General features: G+C 32.1%; 1 protein-coding gene across 3 annotated transcripts in view; it reads left to right on the top strand.

The window, feature by feature from the left end:
• ASPP (Ankyrin-repeat, SH3-domain, and Proline-rich-region containing Protein) overlaps window positions 1–26,190 on the top strand; it is a 278,253-nt gene that overhangs the window by 105,613 nt on the left and 146,450 nt on the right. For all 3 annotated transcript variants that reach the window (XM_068772350.1, XM_068772358.1, XM_068772365.1), the window contains one exon: window positions 22,299–22,357. In XM_068772350.1, the coding sequence (XP_068628451.1) occupies window positions 22,299–22,357 (59 nt within the window). The remainder of the gene's footprint in view (window positions 1–22,298; window positions 22,358–26,190) is intronic.

The raw sequence follows: 26,190 nt of genomic DNA, 5'->3' as shown, positions 1-26,190 counted from the left end.
TCTTCTATAATAACAAGTATATTTACTTAGATTTCAAACCTTATTTGTAAACATGTACCACCTCCATTTCAGAGGGAAATTTTATTTCAAAGTAAATTTCTTTCGACAAAAAAAAGAACGACGAAGTCAGATTTGTGAAAAGATTATTTGAATTATTTGGTCGTAGATTTTTGTCATAGTTATAGTCAAGTTATTTTAATATGGTTATAAGTAGGAATGCGAAATGTCAGATTTTGTTTTTTTTTTAAACTAACTTGCATTTTTGCCTTAGTGGCATTTGCAGATTCCGCGGGTGTGAGGGAGCAGGGCCTTGAAGGACCTAAAATCTCTTTTAAAGTAGCGAAGCTCGGTGGCTCCCTGGAAGGCCTGGGCTAAATACTAAAATTTTGCCGGATTGAATGTGTCTGACAAATATATATATAACGGCGAACTCAATGACGAACATTGTATTAGTAGTGTTTAAGTAAATAAATAAGGATCATTTAGTTATAAATTCACCAAGTTTATTAAAAAGTAACTTATTAAAATATTTAATGATAATTATAAAGGAGTTATAAATAAACTTTCCAGTTTTATGATTATAAAATGACATGTTTTAGTAATTCCACGCGAATAAAAGCAATTTTATACCATCCTTTTTTTCTTCGTGCCTGTCAGAAGCCAGAAATTTGATTGAAACGAGCCACTTAGTGTAGAAATCTGTTTAACGGTGAAGCTGAATGGAATCTATTCTCTTTTACTATTTCAATATAGGTTTCTTCAAATAGATATTAGATTGTCGTTAGCTTATCTCATATACTTTTCATTAAAAGTTTTGTTACTGAAAGATACCGCATTGCGACGTTCTTTATAGTCGTAACGTATAGTAGTTATTTATATTTTGCGAAAGGCGTTTGTTTAGTTACAACAAATAAAGTTGTGATTAAAGTAAGATTTCTATCTATTTGGTCGTCAGTTAGTCTCAGCTCAGTATTAATGATTTTGTATTTTTTCTGATAAACCCCTGTTATGCTTTTAGTAAGAAGTTTATTTGTCGAACAATTACTTATTTCATGATCATAAGGATACTTAAATTTTATATGAAATAAAACAAAACGGTCTCTCTGTTTTTATTTGCAAAATTAACTTACATAGATTTGCATATGTTAAAAAAACTTACTTTATTTCTAATGAAGTAAAATGTATTAACGTTGCAAAGCAATAGTTCTAGAATTAGGGTTCCTGTTGACATTTTTCAATAAAATAAAAATAAATATTATAATTCTCAATAAATAGAGTGTAGTATAGTTCTCGACATATGATTTGGCACGTCAAAGATACTATTCTTTTTCAAATGTTATCGGTTTCGACTACTACCTACTTACATATATTTGTTTTTATTTTCACAGAAGACATATATAGAGTAGTTAAAGCCGCTTTTGTTTCCAAAAATATTGTATCTCGAACAAAAGATGATGATTTAAACATGTGCGTACTGTAATTCCTGTTGTTAAACTGTTCTTAATTTACTTACCTTAAACTACATTTTTTATTTAGCTAAGTCGATGTACAACCTGTTAAATTGTCAATGCAATAATACGTTACATGTTTACACATTAAATCGCTTGAAGAGGGCTACGTGGCTTTGTTGTCGTGTCATGTACGGAGTGAACGAGGCTTACCTAGTCAGTTGATGAGACGTCAAGAGCCGCGACGGGCGAGTGCAGCTGTCGGCCGAGCCTAACTAAACACACCTCAGACTTCTCGTCTCGGAAGCGTACAGAACACAGTATTAAACGTAGTTAATTATACTATGGCTGTGTGCAAAAGTGCAGAATTGTAATAGTAATTTTCTTGTATTATCGCTAAGCTTGTACGTGAGTTTAGAGCTTTGTTTAGTAGAAGGCTTATTTCGCCTGCGGTTACACTCTTGCATATAATCTGCCGTTAATAATCATTGGAGTTGTGACATGGCGTAGGTAGTGTTTTGTACGATACTGCAATTATTTAGGGCGTGTACCGTGATTAACGGTTTTCGCCGGTCATTCACTTGAATTAATACAGATGTTTTGCACATAACCTTTAAATAGAATAATGTAAATATTAACGGCAAATTTAAATTGTTTTGTAAGCCGTCAAGCCTATATTGTTTCATATTGTTTGTATACAAAATAATAATACGCACAGACGTTCTTGTTACAATAAGCGTTCGTATCTGAGGAACTTAAAATACTCGGCGATAAATATTTCACATCGACCTTTGGAAAGAGAAAATCGGCTAATTTCGGCTTCGTAGAGCGTTATCTCTGTCGCCCCTCTGACAAAACGCCACATAGGTAGTGTGGGACATACACAATGTAAGGGATGTACAAATGTTTCGGATGATGTAAATGTTGTTAGCCTTGTGGGTTTCACAGCTTCATTATAGGTTTGGCGGGTCCCAGTATAGAATTTATCCGTAATTCTTTATTTTACTGTTTAAATGTGACATTCCTAATTGCTTTGGCTTCTCTTAAAAATAATTGACTATTGTATTTCTTTTTTCTTCGATACTTGGGATGCCTCTTTGCTAGTCCTTTCACGAAAAAAAAAACATTTATTTTAGGACTAAAGGAGGCTTGTATTGTTAATTGCCAGACGGCAATGCATAGTTCAGCAAACCAACAAGCAACTTACTTATACCTCTACGCCTCTACACTCTCAATATTTACTTTTAAATAATCAGGAATTTATAAAATTAACATCTACCCAACAATAATCCATTTTTAACAAATAAGCGATTTTAAAATTTGATCTCACCGACATGTATAATTAAACACGTCATTGTATTTATAATGAACTAATTGCTAATTAAATCTAAAAAATCTTTACAGCTAACTATTCAAAACCTTTTTGTATTAGCTACGTTTGTAACCGAAGGTTTATTAATCTATGTATAAGTAAGGTAAATACAGAAAGCTTAATCAATGTAATAAGGGCCGAGCTGTATAAAGATTTGGACAATAAATCGAGTTAGCCAATGACGCAGCAAACGACAAAAGTGTAGGTAAACGTTCGCACTGACCTCGATCCGTGTAAATATTTTACTTAATTCTTGTCTATGTAAATACGAGGTGCTCTTGGCATTGCCCAGTGTTCATTGGCGTTCGTCGTACGTAACGTTGTTAACGTAACGTTTAGAATGTTAATTGCACATCGCCAGTTCGGATTACAAAGGCTGCTTTGTTTATATAACTAGAACCGTAATGCACGTTCTACATATTGTTTGTTTTGAGACGCTCGAATTACTATTGTTGTTTGAGTACAGGTACTTAGATCGACTGGTCATGTGCTCGGGACTATGTTTGGTCAAATATTACGAATTATATAAGCCGTGTTCATTAATGTGTAAAATGTTAAATTTTGACAATATAAAGCAGGTTCAGTATAATAATTACTTTAAATTTAGTGTTTGAAAATTGTTTTTAGAACTTTTCATGTGTAATATTATTAAGGTACATAATTAGAATGGTGTTAATTAACGCTAAATACTGATAGATATACCCAAACAAACGAAAGTAATTGTTTCAAAATCGAAAGCCACGGACTGGTAAAGCGCAGGGTAGGACTTCCACCCACAAGGCGGAAAGATAACCTTGTTAAGTTCTTCGGAAGGCGTTGGATGTGAGTCGCTTTTAGCCGTTCTAACTGGAGATCTACGAAGAAGGCTTATATCCAGCAGAGGAAGTCTGCGGCTAAAATGATGATGGTGATGAAATGCTATAAAAAAATAAAAATTTAATTTATTCTTTATATCTAATATATATAATTCTAATAAAATTAAATCTATTAAATATAAAACAAATATATGACACATGTATTTTATCCAATTATTTTAAAGTCGATGGAACACAATTAAGTTTTTGCGATATTGTTTGGAACAACACACCAGAAAGACGTGCGTAGTAAATTCGTTACATTAAATTTATGATGATTTAAAAAAAAAGGATGTATTCATTCTTCTTATATAAAATATGAAAAATTTAAATTAACTTTTGCTTAATGACATTATTATATTGTTTTCGGCCTAAAAATGACTAAATATATTGTCGTGTTTTTGGATTTAATGTGAAACATGCCTTATACATAAACGGTATGTTCTTTTAGTCAAATATTTATTTGGGACTAGGTGCGGATCGTTGTAAGGATGTAAAGGTCACGGGATATTTTGGGCTTTAGTTTGTTTTTCAACCACTCAAATGGACAACTTTTACCTTTATTGTGCCAGTAAGGTGATTTCCAATACAATAGTTTTTAAGTATTAAAATCACTATTAAAATAAATTTCATTTGTTTTGTGCACGGATTATGCATTTGAAACTGGATATTATTAAAATTAACTTTTTTGAAAATGATCTTCTAACGATATAAATTATATATATGCAATATATCATAAAATTTTAGAATCAAGAATTATAATTATAACATGAAAGAGTATTTTACTGGCGGTTGGTTAGTATATGATGTAAGTGTCAATGTAGGTTTTTTTTACAAAAACAGGAATGTACCAAGTTTGACGGCATTTTAGTAAGAGGAGCGTCGTATTATACTGGCAATATTACACGTGGTTTTGCGCACGGTTTTATTTTACTAATGTTTGTTATGTCTACCTGAGTGATCCAGCGTATTCTGACTATCTTAACAACGTAATCTGACTGCCCTGTGGGTGGACCTCCTATGCTACGTTTGCCCGTCAACCTAAAGGTTTTAGAGTGGAACCGCGGAAAAGATAGCTGCCACCGACTTCCTAATCTGCTGGCTTATGACGGTTACTTTCATTAGTCTACGGATCTTTTCATTTCTTATCCGTAGAGAAATTTTTGGATATAGACTTTTCTATGGCTTAATAGGTGATCGTGAGGTCGCTATTGAAGCCTGAAGTAGGCGTCATGGTCTACGACCTATGTGTAGTGCCAGTTAGAAGAAATAAACAATAAAGTAAAAAGTTTGATTTTTTTTTATTTTAACACATTATATTTAATGTTGAATTTATAAAATGATACACCAGCCATAGTCTTGTTCATTATACACTCATAAAAAAACTAAAATTAGAAATTCCTGAAAAGCTATTAGAGGTTTTTTTAAAGTTTGTAATTTTATAACCATCAAGAAGTGAACAAGATTTAGCTGCATTTCCGCGACTTATGAATTCTATCTACATAAATTGTTGTGAATATAATTGCTGAACGACAATAAATAATTTAAATCATAGTGTTTATTTCTAATGAAATTCTAAAAAATTAAATATATTTATTGCTAAAACGAAACACATGACTCACTATCTAGAGCTTATTGCTTTCTGTATCAACGCCGAAGTATAAGCGGGCAATCTCTGTATATCGACTTATAATGGCAACCGTTGTGCAAGCACCCACGTACTCAAATAAATATGCGGGTAATAACTTTCGTATAGAAACTAAATCGTCGAGTCACGATCTTACCAGTCATTCGTCTTGGTATGCACTAGCTATACGATATCTGACTATTGTCGTTAGGTTATTGTATTGATTGCTTTGGGAAATGCTCGGGACGGAAACGTTTACTAGATTTCCTATGTTATTAGGAGTTGATTGCAAATAGAACCTGTATGTAAGTTGTAAATTATATTTATTTAAATATTTGTTTGTAATAAAATGTTTGACGTACAATACTGGCCATATTTATCCTACTTTAACGTTTAATTTAAATTAGTGATTATGTGGTAGAGTTTCTACATTTTATTATATTTATTCACTTTTAAAAATATATTAATAATAAAGTATCCTTGAGAAAAACACTGAATTTAGAGTGATTTACATTTTTCACTTTTGTTTTTAGTTCTGGATTGTTCGATGAGAAAGCACCGATAAATATTCTAAATTAAGCAAATTATACTTGTTTATGAATCTATAAGCAAGAGACAGTATTATGTTAAGTATATTCTAACAACTGATTGAAAATGCTCGTGGAACAGATTACAACGAGAGTGCTCTCGAAGCCATAGCAGGAATATACTATTTTAATATTAATACTGGACTGTAAAACTGTCTTAAAAAGATGTTTTCAATGTACGAATCTGTTATTTTAAAATTTAAATGTGTTATTAAAAGTAAAACTTTAGGCTGGTTTGAGCAATACTCCTGTACTACTGTATACGCCAATGGGCCTGAAGAAATTTCACACGCAGAAAAAATTCAAAGAAACTTATAACAACTACTTTTTTTTCCATAAATATTGCAAATAAAAAAAATAAGGACACGTGTCAGATAAGGATCTGTCAAAAGTTTGGCATTATTCAAAAACAAAAATAGGTGTGTTTAGTATGTAATAGAATCAAAAATATATCTACTATAAAGCATTAAAATGAAAATATTATCGCGATTCTAGTGAAGGATTATTGTGTATTAAACGGAATACCTATTTTTGAACATTTCCCATTTATTAAATCCATAAATATAGTGATAACCATAATTATCGACAGTGGTCATAATACGATCTATTGAGGGAACTAAGTGACTCTTTAAAAATTTAGACTCGTAAAGGTTGTTTTTCTTGTAGAAGCGATGTCGATAAAACATAAGTATATATCATTAAAATTCAATCATACGCATTAGTAAGGCCATAGATTTTTTACACTGACTTATAATAATTTCTTATTTCTTCGTACGCACTTTTCTTTAAAGGAATTTACCATATATAGCAACACTGTTCAGGTTCACGGCTTATGGTTCCGCCATGATGGCGTTCGCACAACTGCTTGCCGACAACTATGTTGCAAATGATCTTGGACATGCTAGACCTCGTTAAATATAATTCCTTAGATGACTGTTATTGTGGCGGGAACATTTTTACGCTTATTGGTAGATGTTTCTTTACAAATTAGCGTAATTTTATGCGTAACAAAATTACAAGGCAACTAGTAGTTACGGACGATAAATGTAAATAATGTTGCAAGCTTTTAGCATAATGAGTTTTAATTTTTTTCTCGTTCATTTCTCAGATGCATATTAAATTTAATAGTTCCAAATGAATACTAATAATAAGAGTAAAACGAGAGAACATTGCTCATGATCTCTCTATTTTTAATAAGAAATATTTCTACAAATAGGGCGATTGAAATAGTTGCATAAGCTTTAAGTGACCAAATGTGTAGCTCATTTGCAGTAAATTAATGCATCATACACCCTTTTCAAAAGCCATTGGTTTTCAAAATTCGTATTAATACATATTATAATTATATATTGGTAAGTATCCTACTGATTTAAGTTGCAATAATTTATTGGCCGTCGCATTCCAATAAAAAAATAATTAAAATAACTTGTTTTTAAGTGACCATTTCATACAGGATAAGAGAAGCTTTAAAGTTATCTGTTGCCAAATCTGCTATGGGTTCACGTTTTTGAAGCTTTTACACCCATAATCAAACAATCTGTATAATTAAATGGAATTCATAAAAATTAACAATAGAAAGTTATTTATTACACATAGCATTAAAATTAATGTTAAAAAACGGATAAACCGTTTAAAGTTTTTACGTCTACTTCCAATCACTTTGTCTATTGATGATGCCAGTGTAAAAAAGGTGGTTGTGGATGGAATACAAAACCGATCGTTTAAAAATTTAATAAGGGTGTTTCTCTCCTGGCTATTCCCTTTATCTAAATCAATTATTAAACTTTAATTCTGTTCATATTTGCTATTCACCAGTTTATTAAATGACGTTCAACTGTAGAATAATTAAGTTGGGCTTTATTAACATTAAATGTAAAATATAACAGTAACAGAAAATTTGTGTTACGATCTTTGTTAGCTAGGAGTATAATTGGTACAATTTGTAATTGAAATAAAATGAAAAAAAAAAATTAAAATAATTTTTAATAAAAAATTATACAGGTTGATTGGTTAAAGGTATAAATGATTTAAAGGAGTAAATGTATGGTATATCCTATACAAAAATCAATATTCGTAATAGGTTTCGGGAATAATAAATACGTAATGATAATATAGTAAGCAAAAGAGTTTTCAAACTTCGAATAATCATATATTAAAACTAATTATTGTTTACTATCTGCCCCCGAAAACTTTGTAGAAGTTATTGGAATGTAACATTCCGATGAAGAATTCGTAGAAACAATTAATTTATTTAACATATTTCAGAGCTTTCACATTTTATAGGTGATTGAAAACAGTTATAAAGCCTTGATGCCTTTTACTGACAAAAGTTTCACTCTTTTAAACCTTTTACACTTATAACTAATAAATCTGAACAGTTCATTAAATAGTCAGTTACTTCCTATAATGTTGAAATAATTGACGATTCAAAAGTGAGGGTAAGCGGCTTTTTGAAGAAAGGAATTTAAATTTAAATTTTTACTCTAAAGTTGATTAGGGTATAAGGTTGTTGGGGAAGACACTCTAGGTAAGACCTTTCCAATCGATCTTATTAGAAATCTTTGAATTGCCTATGTAATGATGATGTATTTCGTAATGCGGATTGTATAATTATGTTACTAGTATAGTTTGATTTTATTAAGAATGCAATGACTCACCTTTGTCCGTCGGCCTAGTATGCAACACTAGTGCACTACACTATACGCGTTTTAATTAATAAAATTGATTCCGATTAAAAACAGTGGCCAGGTATAAGTATATTTTTGAAGGCAACGGCAAAAGAGGCGCGGACAATGATAACCGCGACCTTAATGCGAATAGACAATTGTATGTGTCCACAAGCTTGTCGCTTATTTTATGACCCGTAAATAATGGTGCACCCTATTCTATCAAGGCAACACCAGATTTGTGCTATTGATTTAAAACAAGAGCACGTATGATTGAAATTTTACTAACAATTATTCCCTCAAATGGGATCATGGTGTACCGTAGCTTTGTTTTTATGCGGTAGCAATCAGTAAGGCATAGAGAAGGCTATAATAAAGTTTAATGTTGGTTTTCAAATAATTTCTCACCAATCAAAACTGAACGAGTGCAACTCCATGACTTGGTTCAAAAAGAACGGCACCTAACACATATCGAATGCCAGCATGCAGGTCGTATGAGAGATGAGAGTATGAAAAGAAATATCGAAAAGCACAATGCATGACAACCATAAAGTTCATATTGAGAGCCTTGTAAATTTTTAATGGAGACATTTCAAGAGCAGTCTTAAAATTGTATATAACTCTCCGAAAACATATGTTGCATTGAAAAAAAAATATTCCAGAAAATATGTCTGCGGTTCCAAAAGCTTAGTTTCATGTGTGTTTTTGAATATTATCATTGTCTTTTGGCTCAATATTCACGAAGACATGGAGGACAAAACATAATTTTAAAGTATTTAATTACATTACTTTCTTTGTTTATAACACATACATTTGTCAAAACGTTTATATATTATTTTTAAGTGATCATTGTGATGGTCGATTATTTATTTAACAAGACGAATTATACCAAAACTGTCACCAATGACATTATTAATAATGAATTCATTACAATCTTTGTTTACTTTGTACATCAGTTTAAATAAAAATGAGTGTATAATTATAAGCACTAAAATTTCATTTACAAAAATGAAAATGTTGTTATATGAAGGCATCGAGTCGCTGTGTTTATCTGGAGATCGGCTGCATTATACGTGATTAAAGTACCCGCTGATAGGCACTTATAAACATTTGCGATGTAATTTAAGTATAAAATCGCGGAACGTTGATCAGCGTACAGCATTCTTAATGTGCGTATCTATGAAAACCCTCGAGGGGAGAATAAGCTAAGATATCATGATTAAACTGGTCGGTAAATACGTTAAGAATTTTTCGACTTATTTTAGTACATATAACATTTTAAAGCACAAGAACTGTCAGATAATTGCATACACCGTCGCAAAAGATATAATTCTTTGCTATTTCAAAGCAGATAACACATTTATAATAAAATATACTTTATATTGAGTGTTCCTAATGGAACTATCGAATGTCCTGTTTTCAAAAATTGGTTAATGTAGGAAACAAATGACTCTTTGATCAAAGTAATCGATAAATTTTACTTCCACTAATTACAGCTAAAATTTGTTCTTCATTTAATATTCTTTGTTGTACATGTAACTTGAGAAGGAAGAACATAGCGTTATAATAACACAAAAAAATATTGTTTGCGGTTTTTGGTCTTGAAACAAGCCAACTCAACTATAGGTGGATATAGAAAAAAAATAGCATGTAGTCAATTTGTAGAATATGATAAACATATAATGTACTCAAAAACACAGATACAGACATACTAAGCATATTTATATTGGTAATAAACAAATTAAATAATATATAATTGTAAATACGACAATACATTAAAAAAACCCAATCAGCTTGGATGAAGTTCGCACTAGTCTGCGAGAAAAAAAATAGATGTACATTCACTTGTAAACAATATATATAAATTTTTTAAATATTTATTGTAATTTTTCTATTTTTATCCTTTCGACTGAACAGTCTATATAGAAAAATAATTTGATTGATTTCAACCAAGAATAATTGTAGATTGTGCCAAATCAATTACACAAAATTAAATCTTTATTTTTTTTTAAATATAAAAACTCCAAGTTTGTTTTATGATGTTATAATATTGTTATACAGATAGAACCTCATTTGATCCTTTTTATGACCAAAAATGTCTCTTCAAATTTGTAGTTTTAGTTTTAATTTTGTGAAAAACGAATTTACCAATAGAACATGTTTAATAAACCAAACGCAGGTGCGTTTTGCTGGAGCACGAGACATAGTCAACTAACCTTCCGTTAAGGGTCTTTGGCGCTGGCAAAAGTACGAAAGCCGAGCAAAAACTGTTTAAGTATGTCATTTAATCGCAAGTTCCATATTTATGAAGCTGGCGGGCGACTCTGCAGCATTCCTAGGCGCCCTCTGAGAGGACCTAGCCAGTGTAGAGTTGAAGAAAAATTATAATTACTGGCATTGAGACAAAAAATGCGAACCACATCCTGTTTTATATTAATCCTTATTTGAGACGTATATTTGTTTTGATAAAAAATAGCGCCTAGAAAGAAATAATAAAATAACACAAGTATTCGTTTAAAAATCGAAGACGATGAAGCTTAAAATGTAATTAGTAATAATAATATTATGGTTTTTATGTATTATTTTATAAAACCTATAATAAAGATTTTTTGCGACTATTATAATTAGTTTTTATTAAATCATCATCATTTTAGCCACAGGACATCCACTGCCGGACATAAGCCTGTTCCATAGATTTCCAATTGGACCGATTGGAAACGTTCTGCATCCGGTGGCTTCGTCGGTCTGCCTTGGGGGTCCACCACCATTTTCGTTCTCCGTTGTGTTTATCAGTACATGGTCTCTTACCTACTTCAGAATTCTAAAGCCTAAATAATTTTAGCTATTTTGCCTGTCTACTGCTACTTCAACTTGCCAAACGTTTTATAAATTAAATAATTTTTCCATTTTAATGTAGTATTAATTGTTATGTTTCTGATGATCATAGGTAATAAAATTAAATGACATCGAAGAGATTTATTGCACTCAATTTACAATCGGGCCACTAGCGAATCAGCTTTGAGTGTGTCACTTCACTATCGTGTGGTACTTGTGAACCAATTTATTCGTTGACGCATCAGTTTTATTAGATTAATTTCAATACGAAGTTTAGATGACCAAAAAAATTTTAATTACATATGTCAGGAAAATAGCCTCCATAGTGATATTAAAGAGTACGATATTATCTTAATGAAATTCACTAATATAATTTTGGTAATTACCATACAATTACAATATAAACACAATTTCATAATAACAATTTTGTACTAATGTAGTAGCTATGTAGTTACTTTAATTTGAAATTTTTTCGTGTTATAGTCAGAATGCACGGTTGAGTTTTGATTTAAATTTTAAATTAAGACGTCAAAGAATGTATAGTCCATCTCTACATAGTCTTCTAAAAAAACTAAAATAGATCAAAATAGGCTTTAAATCTTGTTTCCTTTGTTTTTATAACTAACATTATCTTAGTTTTGTTAATAATTAAAAAGTTTAAATTACTACTACTTATTGTGTATACAGTGATTGTCTTATGGAGCCAGGCTATAAGGTTTTTGTCTTAATATTCCTTTAAAATCACGAGCAAAATAAAAGTTTTAAATGTTACCAATTACTGTCAGCTATTTTGTTTCTACCCGTAAAGTCTTCTGCACAAAGATTAATTAGGTACGCTTATCGTATCCGCCTACATCTGGTTAAAATATACAATGTAATGTAAGGTTTCGTCGTGTCCTTTTATTTAATTAATAATTAATTTTGCTTCAAAATGTTTCGTAATCACTGATGCGTCTAAGGTCTTGCAAGTAAAATCCATATTACATATTTTTAATTACATGAGAGGTTGATAGATATTAAAAATAAAAAACTAATATGGGCAACAAGAGTACACTAGTTCAATTATATTAAAACAAAATAAATATACATTGATTGGTTATGGATGGCCAGTGAAATTTTATTGGCGCGATCGATTAGTATGCCCCTGGGGCCCCGAGTTGTAATAAAGTTCAGATATACGTAATTTTATTTATACATTTAAAAAAAGCGTGACATCGGTAACTCTATTATCTCTATTATTATATTTTTGATTATGACACACATTTATATACATCAATATTAAAGAGAAATTTCTTGTATTTAACTTTAATGACAACTCTTTCTTGTGATGTCGGTTCGTCAAATTCAAAATATCTTCATTTCAGAAGGTATTTACACGTAATTTTAAGTCGTGGTCAGATCATTTATATCGACTATCAAGATGCAACTTATATCCAATAATTTATCTTCTTTATATGAGTGGATAGATGACGTCTTGCAAGATATAACTCTCTCTCAAAGATCGCCAAGACGAAAAGCCTCGTTAACAATTACTTTTATATGATCAGGTGTTTACAAAATATGTGACTGGCCTAAAATAATGAATTTTAATTAACGTTTTGTAATTTTTCTCAGTATTTTAACGGCGGTCTCTTACCCGCTTCACGAATTTAATGAATGCCCTAAATGTGTGCGAAAAAATTTCCAGTACTTACAAATTTCATCTCTTTGCTTTATGGTTTTCAGAATTATCGTTAAGAGTCAATAGGTAAGTAACTTAGTTACATAAGTAAGGTAACTAAGGAAAGCATATTGCCCACATATTTTTTTATTTACTTAGTACAAAAATTAAAAATAAAACCCTTTTTACCCAGATCTCAATTTTACTTAGAGTAAAAGTCATATTTATATTAATGCAACTTATATCTAAAATGATGTTTTGCAAAAATATATAGTAAACAACGTAACAATAACGTAAATATTATCGATATGGAACAATCATTTTAAAATATTTTTTATTTTAAGAAGTCGCTCAAATATTTCGTACCCCTTATAAATATTAATCAATAATTCGTGTATAATATAGATCAAACGACATAAAAATACTATAATAATCATAAAATTCAGGTTTTGTGTGCCTCAAAAAAGTTCAAAATAAAATAAAATAAAAGCACGTGAAACGAGGAGACTATTTCTGATACCAATTAAACGTTTACACTCCGAGAGTGTAATTAAAACAGAATAAACGTTGTACGGATATTGTAAAACTGTGCAGCGTTCCCAGTAGACACGTAACGAAGCCGCCTGATCAGCCAGCCGCGTGAAGTCCGTGAAAGGCTCTTAATTAACTCGAACTCCGAATAGCTGGAAATGTGTCTGTTTCTAGATAACCCACACGTATTTGGTAGCGTGTGTAATGGTGGACACGAAGTCAAAAATTAAAAAATCCTCATTTACGACTAGTTTTCAATTTTTTATTAGTTTCAATGAATACTGTGGTGATGATTTACCTGGCCGTTATTTTATTTATTTATTTAGATTGGGAGGCCGCCAAGGTCTCGAGTTGACCCGTGGATTTGTGAGTTTTATTAGGATCGATGCCTGGTTCTATCAATTTTATTGTCAGGCCACAACGGAGAGAGCTAAGTATTATTTAGTACCAGGCGAATCATCATCATTTCGGTCATAGGACGTCCGACACTGAACCTAGCTCTCCCTCATAGATTTCCAATAGGGTCGGCTGGAAGCGACTTATGTCCCGCGTTTGTGTACGAATTTGACAAGGTCTATTTGTTTTGTGGGTTGCCTTACTTTACACTTTGTGGACTCCACTCAAGAACCTAAAGATCCAGCGGTCACCTTAAATAAAGTCGCAAGCATTGACATATCGATGCGATTTTACATAGTATTTTCTATTTAGAAAACGTTGCATCGCATCCGGCGCGGATTTCGTGTACGACCAGTCGCATAAATGCATATTTGCAATTGTTTATGAGGAATTTTGATGACTATTTTATTTAACATAAAAAGGAAATATCTCCTGTCAGACTAATTTTGAAGAAACGACAATCTTTTATTTTATTATCTTTTTACTAATTACAAAACATTTTTTTTAAAAAAACATGCCACTTCTATTTAACTACCGACGAAACTAAAATGGCCAGGACCTTGATACATAAAAAAATATACGATACGTTAAATTACAAGAGTACGCAGATTGAAAAAAGATCACCTGGCTTCAAAAAACCCAGTAGGTTACTAGAAGAATAGTATGAAAATAAAAGTAATAACAATTTTTATTATGCGAAGGAAAATGAATCTCAAGGACGTTTAAACATAAAATATTGTGTGAATATTGTTTTCGCAAAACCTTCTTTCAATTAAACAGCGGACGCAAAGTTTTATATTATTTAAATACAATGGATTCGCCGAGTAGGTGTAATTGTGTTATATATCGCATCTACGTGCGTAATACGGTCAATGTCGTTCGTGATTTTAACGCATTCGAGTTATATCCGTAAATAGCATTCATGTTTTTCAACGCATACAATAAATGTTTTTAAGTCTTGTGCTAATGTTTTTACAGTGACTAAAATAATAAAAATTTTGAAAAAATGTTTTGTCCTATTTTAGGAATAAAAATTAAAATGTTGAACACTACGTAAACTTTATTTGTAAGATGCAGTCCAACTGAATAACCATTAACGTCGTTTATTTCTATTACCAGACAATAATACTATTTGTAATTTAAAGGGTTCGCAGATATTGCAACTAATTGTTCATTAAGACATAATTCATTAAGTCTCGTTTGCTATACGATATAGTGTACGCAATATGCGAACGAAATTGTATAAATTGAATATTTCTTCGTGATTACATACTAAAAACAAAACGAGCAACCTACATGAAGAAGAACGTTTGGCATAAACCTCCTTGCAGTAACCATTTCTTGGTTTTTCTCCAAAACCAGTAGATGGTTCTCGATTACATTATTTTTCTGGCCGTTATATTATTTGTTTTATCAGATTGAGAGGCCATCAAGCTCTTAGATCACTTTGCGGACGCTCCTTGGAGTGGGTACAAGGGTCACCGAGTGAGAAAAATGGTTTAAGCTGCCACACTGTGGTACTTCAAATTACGGGTGTTCTAATTGACCGACCTTTGACTCGATCAGTTCCTATTGTTGAACTACGATGGAGAGGGCTGAATATTATTTAATAAAAGATGAGCCATCATCACTGGTTTAGTCATCGGATATACGTGGCTGGTCACCCTCATAGATTTCATATAAGACATTTCCTATAAGACCCGTTGATGCCGATTTTAACAAAATCATCTGTCCCTCTGTACGTGGGTGAATATCCTACGCTGCGCTTGCTGGTCACTGGTCTACAATTCAAAATTTTAAGGCCTCAGCGGCCATCTGTTCTGCACGCCCCAAAACGTAGATACTGCTTCAACTTGCCAATTCGCTGGTCTAAATCTGTTTCGACTTTTAATTATTATATAAGAGATAAAAAAGAGGAGCTTAATCTGATTCTACTTTCTATAAAATTGGGCTTTTCTTGCATACTTCTCATGACGTACGCTAGTGCTCGCTATAAATGATCCTACGTGGCTAGTTATTGTCAGTCTCATCACTTACTTATGAAAACGAAAACTTCTGATACTTAAGACAGTGCGATCTGTTGGGATGGAATCTGCAAACTATACATTTATGTTATATTTCGCTGAAGAGGAGTTAAGTTGCGGTTTATTTGTTTTTGATTAAGCGCTGGGTAAATAATTCAGTTACAACATAGCGTTTTGTAATTTGTTTCAGCAGTTTTTGCCTCATTTTCTTTAAAGTTAAATATGATAACTGTTAGCAACATCCTAAATTCATTCAGTAGTACTGCAAATGGATAATGTTTGGGTGTGACGCTTAAGATAATTCCAATCAGGTAATATTGCATGTAAAGGAACGGCTCGAGCTGCGGCTATTTACGTAAACGAGGTTTTTGAGCTAGGCGCTTTCTGCTCTCTCCGCGCTTAAACCCACGGGATCCCCTAAATACCAATAAGTCAAAAATCAATCACCAGACTACTAAAAAGAAATAAAATAAATACGACATTTATTTATAACGGACTAAATAATATTGCGGCTTAGTACAAATAAGTTATAATGCTGTTCGCCTTATCTTTGGACCGAAAATAATGTAGATGAAACTTTTATATTAAACGTGTTAATAGCAATACTTTAACACTAACCGTATAATTAAATTAAATATATAGTTTATATTCAAAATTGGCGATGGTATTTGTAAACTGCGCGTGTACAAAGGGAAACTGATCCCACCTATTTTAATTAAAGTTTAAAACCTTTGTTACAAAATTTGTACAGCGGCCCAGCCTTCACACAGAATCCTTGCTTCATAACACCGTATTAAGAAAGTACAGAAGGCAATTTAAATACCCTACCCATAATATATTCAATATTGTACAATATTGAATGATTTTTCCTTTTGTACTTTTTTCTTCCCAGGAGATATTCCATATAGTAAGTTCAAACGAACATTTTTTACTTGTTTTGTGGGACACGGGTTTCTTTTCTGTGATTTATGTTTGAAAAAAGTTAAAGTAAATCATTTTTTTATTGTTTGAAAACATATTTCGAAATTTTTACCTCGGAAAAGAATCTAAAAATGTTAAAAAGTCTTAGTACTAATTTTTCGATATTTTCAAAATTCAATTCGAGGTGCCCCCACTTGCTCTCGCAAAAAAAAATTCTGTTTACTAAAAAGCGATGTGGTTATAAAAGACTGTGCTGCCTCTTTTTATTATTAACAAATGCTCTTTGCTCGTTTGGACTTACAGCTTTACACGTCAGAACGATGAAGGCTTTTAGTCAAGACTTATTTACAGTAACTTAGCTTGAGGTCTTCCTTAGCTACTTGGGCTTGGATTGATATTCTACAGACAAGCCTTTGTGTTTCTGGAATAACTGGTCATAATGGCTTCCAAGGACTGACCCCATTTTGGGTTATCACTTAATACACTTCTAGTATTCTTATGTCTCCTGCGGAGGCTAAAACGCATTTCTATCTCGATAAGGATCTGTTGATATTACATATAAGATTAAAAAAATTTCTAGAGCTAACAGCTCGTAGGAAAGCGTTGGGAGGTGGGATGATTGTTTATGATTGCTCATCATCGTTCGTAAAAAGCCGTCTATCGCAGGCCTTCTCAATAAATTGCCAATAACAAAGAATAAAAAAAACTTGAAATATTCAGCAAATAAAGTTTACAGAGAGTGCTCGAACACGGTAGTCGTTGTTTTTACTGGCGAAAGTTTTTGAAAGCGTCTCAATGGCTTATCGTGCATTACGTAAACGTCTACGCTATAACTTGTTTAGTGATAGTTGCTTTTTATGCATACAACTCCGGTTTTTGACCCTTGAAACCAGTAGCTTACCACGCGAAATAAAAACAGTTTACGTTTCGTTGCGTAACAACTGTCTTCCGTTGACGTTACCGTTTTCTTTCAGTAGTAATTGTATAAGATCTGCGTAATTTATTTCATAATATTGGACTGAAATCTCGCCTTTGAGATCGAAGACGTAGAGTTAAAAATTCTTTGCAGAGACTTTTCGCGACGCTAATGTGATATAACCTGTGCTGTGCAGTAGCGCGTAAGCGAACGTTACTATTGCGGTAAGACAAACTATAAAGCAAGAAAAATAAAGCTTGGGAAAGTCTGCATTGTAATGCAGTATACTGCCATCGTAAACAACACCTTGAATGTTCTGTTGCGCAAGTCTTGGTTCTGTTAAATTATGAAATAATAAGTGATTCGTCGATCAAAATAAACACAGCCTTTATATAAAAAACAGTAATTAATATTTTAACGCGCCTACGTTACCGCCACAAAGGCGATATTAAGAGCGCATCACTGAACGCGCGTAATTAAATGTCAAATTTATTTTTCTGCTATTAATTTGCCGGTGTCATAATAAGCCGGCGCGCGAAATGTGTAATGCAATTTGTTACCGGACAATGCATATCGTAATTAACTTCCAGTCCTCGCCGTTAATAGTGTTGTTACGTTAGTTATCTAATAACCGGTTTTACCGATAATGTCGATATTATTAATTAAAATATATAATAACAATAAAATGAGATAATACAAAATGTTAATGAATGTCGTTAGTAATCTTCAAACGAACAATAATAATTATTATAACAGGATTCTTTTTATAACAGAATTTTAACTTGAATATTTAAACTCGTTTTAAGTTAAAAGATTTAACGTCGAACGTAAATGAATATGAATTTCATTGTTGTTTTATTTTTATTTAATTACAAAGTTGCCTGACCTAGATGTATAATAATTGAAAGACCCGTGGAGGTAAACATCATTGTGAGTAAAGCAAGAAAAATTTGTTTAATATATAAAAATAATATAAATTTGTCAATCTTATTCCAAAAACTGTTGGCGATTATGTGTTGAATACAAATAGAATTATTAGAACAAAGTATCAGCTTTGTTATATCTTAAAAGAAATAAATTTGAAAGCCCTGTGGTCTTCAATATCTTCCCGTTATCAAGTAGGCTGAAAATTTCGCTTCAATAATATGATTTTACATGTAAAACGAAAACATAAATAAAACATTATAATAAAGAAAAGAGATGAAATATTTTGTCACGTATCATGACAGCGAAGAAATACCAGGATGGATCTTAAAAAAAATATTGTATTTATTGCCGAAAACGACTTAACTTTGTTTTATTTTATTATATTCACTGTAATGTTTAATGGTATGTTACAGAAACTCACAGTCTTCCTTCTTGGCATTTCAGTTTTTGCGGGTTCTAGGTGATAAAGCGCGAAAGGTCTTTATCCTGAACCTGTTTTTTAATAATCATATACGGGAACTCCTTTGTGAACCTCGACCCTGATGTTGTATTAGATATTTTTGTATTGGGAGGCTGCCCAACCTACTGCCCTATTTTACTTAGGTGGTCGTACCATGGAGTGATTGGGTCCCCGAAAAAGGGCTTTCGATTTGTGCCGTCACTTAATACGCGCTTATTGTAAGAATTTTAAGTAACTGGTAGACCTAACCTACAAATTCAATTAACAATTTCTGATATCTTTTGTCAAGAAAGCATTTTCACTTTTGGATCGTTAAATATTGTTAAAATTATATAAAAACCGGTGTAGATAGTTTGTAAGCAGGCTTTCACGGACTCAGAATGCTAATCTCTAGCTGCAAAGCACTGTTATATCAATGCAGTGCAATATCAACTCTGCAAATAAGTTCGGTCGATTGATTTCCTATAGTCATAGATTCCGATAGTCAGAGGATCGTATAGTTTTGTCACTTTCTGTAATGACATTAACAACAATAATAATAAACACGAAAAAAGTGTAATCATTCCTTTTTTAAAATTGACCTTTTCACAAGCCACATTGACAAAACAATTCAATGGTTAAAATAGGAAAAGGTTTTAGCTAATTCTTTATTGAATTAATAATTCGATTCACCAATAACAATGCTTTACAATCACTGCGTTAATTCTAATTGTAAGTAGAGCGATTTGGCAACACTACTGGCACAACTCCTCTTTTACATGCATTTAAATTAACTAGGATTTGTTACTTTGGGGATTGAGTATGTGGCAAAGCTTATTGACACAACGACTCCGTTCCGACTTTGGCCAAATTAACACGCCGCATACTGCCGACATTGGTTGGCTAATGCAAATAAAATTCTATATTATAGTATAACGTAGAGTTTTCTGCAGTTATAGAAAAACATCACTGAATGTTATTTGTAATTCTTTAATATTAGTAGCGTGCAAATAGTCATAATTTTTAGCAGATAACTAAAAATTATAATACCAAAAAGTAAGAAGAAATCTTAATAACTCATTTGAGTAAACTTCCTGATATAGACTGGTTTAGACATATTTTAAAAAATATATTTGTAATGTGTTTTGTTAGGAGAAATAAGTCGGTAATTTAGTTAAATTTTATTCCTCTAACTTAGGCAGGACAGTGTACATCATGAATTTTATTTGCCCGCATATTCATTTATTTGTTATATAAGTTTTATTGTTACCAAAAATAATTTTAACAATGTAGTTATTGACTGCGTAATGAGTAGATTTGTATATGAATAAATGTAACTGATAAAGCTCAGCGGATTAGCAAGGAAAAGTTGCAGTGGGCAGGCCGCTTAACGCGAAGAACAGATGGCTGCTGGGGTCTTAAAGTTTTTGTGATCTCCACTAGAACTTTAAGACATAGACTGGCAAGTAAAACAAGGCCTCGTTAAGTTCATCGGAAGATATTACATAGAGGCCGTTTCTTACTGGCCCTATTGGAAATCTATAGGGAAGACTATGTCAAGCGGTGTATGTCTCACATTTAAATTCACGATGACAATGAAATTTGTTTAAAATCTTTTGAACCAGTTCTAATTATTTTTTGATATCGGTTTAAAATTTAAAATTTAATTATGAGTAAATAGTAAGTCGAAATGTTTTATTGGAGATGTGAAATATCAAAGGACAAACAATCTCTGTCCACAGATTAAACATTAAATATGAACGCAAACTTGAGTGACGTCCCAAAGGCTTTCTCTAATACCGAATAGTTCTTCGTAAATTAGTTTCGTCTTAAAATGCGACATCGAGCGCCGCAAACAAGGCGTGTTATTAATTTGTTTCGATTCATCGCCCCTGAAGCGACACTGATTGCGTCACATGCAGCCCCAATCAGCGCCTTTTATGAGCGTATTTATATACACAACCGTTCAAAAAACGATTTCAAAACTGTCCATGATATTCGCGTGTCGCTTTTGTTTATTTTTCGTTTAATTTACAGTTTAAATGATTTTAAAAGACGCTTTTACTTTTTTTTATTGTGATTATTTTCGTGAAGTGTATTGAAAATGTGGTACGATAATGTGTATAAATAGTTTTTTTTTTTAAATTCAGTTTTCATTTGATGTTAAAGAGCGACGCTGCGTTCTGCTGCTGCTGTCAATCTAAGATTGATGACCGATCTTGCGCTGCCCGCATCCAGCGACTTCCTGCAACCTTAACTATATCGGCAGCCTACCTAGTCGGGGGCCTAGCCACGCCTCGTCTAAAGGCTTGTTGTAATGGCTGCACCCAGCTGTAGCACAACTGTGTGAGCTACGTCGGTGAACTTAGTTATTTTACGGATCATCGTTATATTTCAACTTAATAATTGCTTTTTAAAATTTAAATAACCAACTTATTATAAATATTTAATATTCACAGTTTCTAAGCTGACCAGGTAAAAGTATAAATGTGTTATGATTACATCGCTAATTTCACTTTTTAGAGTTTTCGATCGCCAATTTAAATGTCAATTTAGGTTAAAATGGTACTCACGTGTTATGAAATTGATCCTCGTGTGATTTAAATTTTTACTTATATCAAAATAGAAGAAAGCTTAATATTTTTGTGATTTTTAAATTCGCCTGGTTTTTAAATTTTTCTATTTAATTGAATTAGGAATTCATCATCGAATTCTTATGAAAAAAAATTATGTCTTATATCTGTTTAATTACTAAAGCAGTAAAAAGTATTAAAGGTGTATTTCAAGAACTAATAATAAATGTTTCGTATGTAAAGCTCAAAGAATATAAATTACTATACCCTATTTATGTTTGAGACCTGATAAGCTGCAATAGAACTGTATTTTTGATATTTCACTGCTGAACTATCTTTCAAGCTATAGAATGTGTTTCTAAATTAGATTGCTGCGAGAGTTTTGAATTATTCGTATACACGAAGTTTCATAAAACTTGCAAGGGTCTTCGTTCTATTGGAGCCTTATTATTCCTTTGCCGATCTGATCTTTTCTCTTTGGTGACTATAAATATAAAATGAAAGCGTCTGTTTTCTTTGCAGAGTCGGGGAGCACGGATAAGAGCAATGGTATGAAGGAACCGGGATCACCTGAGGAATTGGTAAGGTTATTTCATAAAAATTTTAATGTTAATTTTAAGTATTCATTTCTTAAGACAACAAGTGCCCGTTGCGAAAACCTGTCCAGGTATTGGTCTACCGCTGTGTTAAATATTGAAATTACTGGCATAATGTGTTTCGATCACAATTAATCACTATCAACTAACATTAAGGATCAGGTCAGGGCGCGTTTGAAAATCTCGTAGCCTTTTCAGGTGAGCTCGATCCGATTCTAGTTTCTACCGAATTGGGCTTTTATGTCATTCTGTGGTTATGATGTAAACAAGTGCTCACTGTAAAAGATTCTTTGTTGATAATATGAATGACAAACAAGTTTCCAGGGGAATCGCAGCAGCGTTCCCTGGTTACCGTAATACCACATGGCAAGCACCAACCTAAGCGTGGCGATTATAGTATATTCTTCTACAGATATCTTTGGAGAGTTCTAGATGCCTTGCAGTGGACGTCTTTGTGCTGAAACGATGACAAATGATGTGAATAAACTCCTCATCGAGTTATTAACTGTTTTTTTTTTAATAATTTCTTTAGCAATGTGCATTTGGCAATACTTGCGTTCATGAAGACACCATAGGTAATAAAAATTCTTGAGCTGTTGTGTGAATGAGAGTTCTACATCTTAAACACGATGAGAACCTAAACTATAAGGCAGACTACAAATATCGGTTCAGTTTAATTATGCATAGGTACAAAACGCCGTCAGTTCTAAAATTATTGGGATAATTAGAAATGATAGTAGAGCTCAAGGTAATGAAAGATAATAAAATATGTGCGTACGTATTCTACTAAGGATTTTTTTCAAGCGATTTTTAACCATAATTTTTAATTATATAAGTGTAATTTTGTAACACTATACAAAAATGGCTTGATTTATATTTCAACCCTGTTGTATCGGTCCATTTTTAGTAAATATTCAGCTCACGTTTCACAAATGATATAATAATCATCACTGACGACCTGCTCAACCCAAACGGATTGATCTTTAGTGAAGGTAAATTGAGGGTACATCCCGTATCAATTGGATTGAATGACTCGTTTGCCGGATTCCATTCGAAGGCATTCAGATTATTGATATATGCATTGTGATAACTGATCCGACATTTTATTCGTTATATACGCTTAATTTATCGCTTTTTACAAAGAATTACCTTTTTAAAATAGGTAAATAGAAATATAGTCACTGAATTGTTAAAAGCTTTTTTATAATGGACGAGAAATAAAATGTAGGAGCAACATGATGATTCTGCAGAAGAATATCAATCTAAAGGGTAAAACTATCTACAGAATTATCGTTTTTAGATGTAAAAGCTATAAAGGAGTGAATATGCAGCCAATTTCCTCAATCTATTTCCAATCACACTGTTATATATAAACCAGCCAATAACTTCTGGGAGCACTAATAATGCTCTAGGGACACATAGTAAACAATAATTGATTTTAATATGTAGTAACACAAATTTATAAAACGCTTATTACGATATCATCATTACGATATATATTATATATTAACCCATCGACTTGTGGTCAGTGTGAATCATACAATAATTGAAACAAATGAGCTATATACATTCACTCCTTTAAAGGACACCTACGACCCCTTATAATTAATTTAGTCCATTTTTAAATATCACATATACAATATACCTGTCACAATCCTTAAATTATAACTGTTTATTCCTGAAATAAATAGAACACTCAGCACTCACCAAACAAATAATTTGATTTGATTCAGTATGGTTTATACTTCAATATTTATAAATTCATTTTAATATATTTTTTATAGTTATAAATTCATTTAACATTAACTGATTTAACCGGAACGCCCTTTTGATTAATAGCAAGCAAAACCACGGTTTAAATTGACATTTTAGTTTAGTTTTAGTCAAATCGAATTTGCTTAATGATGCCATTCTATCACGCGCAACGTGTGTTTGTTAATCGAATTTGAAATTATTGATATAATGAATAAAATGTTATTAAATCAAAATGTAAAAAAAAGTATATCTCTATTGAGATTAGTGCTATTATTTTTGAACTCCTCTTGCTTATATTAGAGAGACCGGAAGTAATGTCGCTTTCTTAAGTTAAATTTACACGACTACATTTTTAACAAAAAAATTTTTTTTCAATCAACAATATATTCACCTTCTTTATTAACAACCTTTTGCCATTGTTAATGCCGGAGCGGTAAAAATCAATCGGTTTTTCTGGTAAATATGTCCACAGAAACGATAATACTTTCCGGTCCCCCTAGTAGTTTAAAGTTGAAGTCATTATTGAGGCTTACACAATCAGCAGATACATGTTATTTGGTCAAAGTAACTTTTGAGATAAGACGAAAAGCCACCGGAGCTCAACAGGATTTCGCTACAAAATTGAAAAAATAAGGTCACACCCTAAAGTTAAAAGCACTGTTCAACTTAAGGCGCGGCTGTAATTTGAAACATTTCTGACAGAACCACAGAAGAACACGGTAGAGTGGAGTTTTCATAGGTTATTGTCGGATAAAGATCTAGTGAAATTCTACATTTGTTAGGATGGAGGTAACATTAAGATCCATGCAATAAATATTTTTAGATGCCAAGCCAAATTAATAATATATATATTAATAATATAATTAATTATAATATTAATATATTATTAATAAAATAATAATATAATTAATAATCTGTTTTTGTGGAGTGGAATTGGCACTACTATGCACGGAATGGTTGGGTGTAGGATACTCCTGGATAGAGATTGCTACTCTCATCCCCTCGACAGAGTTTTACAAATAGTACGTGACGCGATTAGTCTCTTAAATAGGTCATAGAAAAAAGTTACAATAAATAGAACTAATTAATTTTGTGAAGGAAGGCTCAAAATTAAAAATACATCGTAAACTGTTTTCTATACTGGAAGTTAGTTTTTTTTTGTTAAGTTGGTAGGGTATAATGTTTATTTGTTCGATAAACATTATAAACGAAGTAAAGAGAATGTGAAAGTACCGTTATGCTAGATGTCCGACATTTAACGCCTCGTACTCACATAAATTCAACGTAGAAGTAGTTTTCAAAGCTAAGTGGTCGCTCGTTTGCATGTATATGTAAATTCCCATCACTAATCTAAACTTAATTTTGGTATATTTGACATGTTACTGTACATATATGTTTAGAAATTTGAACACTGTATTTCTTTTAAAATTTAATATAGATAAAGTTTAATTATTCCGTTGGTTATATAAGGAGATTCACAGTTTTTAATAAGTGGGCAGGTAACATAGCATATGAAACAAATGGTCGCTGGGTCCTTAAAGTTCTTGAGTGTGACAACAAAGAGCGGCGAGCGTAGCGAAGGACATACGCCTTATAAAGTAGATTATATGCAGGCCAGTTTTACTGGTCCTATTTTCTGAGGATGGTTTACGTTCAGCAGTGGATATCATATGGCTGAAACGATGATGACATTGATGATAAAATATGTTTTTCTTAACCTAACAGTCAAAAGAATTAGAAACTATGAATGGTTTAATATATCTCTTAAGGAGCAATATCGTAATCATCCTACGAAAACGTATTATGTTAGCTTGGTTAAAATTATGATTGTCATTGGCAGTGTTTTATGTAATTAAGAAGTAGATGAGCCTTTGTTAATTTTTGTTTGAGGGCTCTCATAACCGATTAACCTCATATAAGTGAGGACAGCAACCCTATTCTGGTCGATGAGCTGTCAAGAGCTCGTGAGTCGTGATCGATGGTCGGCCTGCCCTTTGCGAATGCTCGCTTCATATTCGAGTTTAATTGGCCTTGTTTATGTTATAATCGATAGAAAAAATCGC

Source organism: Battus philenor, unplaced genomic scaffold (genome assembly GCF_028537555.1).
Source record: "Battus philenor isolate CCGP_79_NKW_IND1 unplaced genomic scaffold, ilBatPhil1.0.hap1 SCAF_11, whole genome shotgun sequence".
Taxonomy (NCBI): Eukaryota; Metazoa; Arthropoda; class Insecta; order Lepidoptera; family Papilionidae; genus Battus; species Battus philenor.
This window is presented reverse-complemented; position numbering and strand designations above follow the sequence as displayed.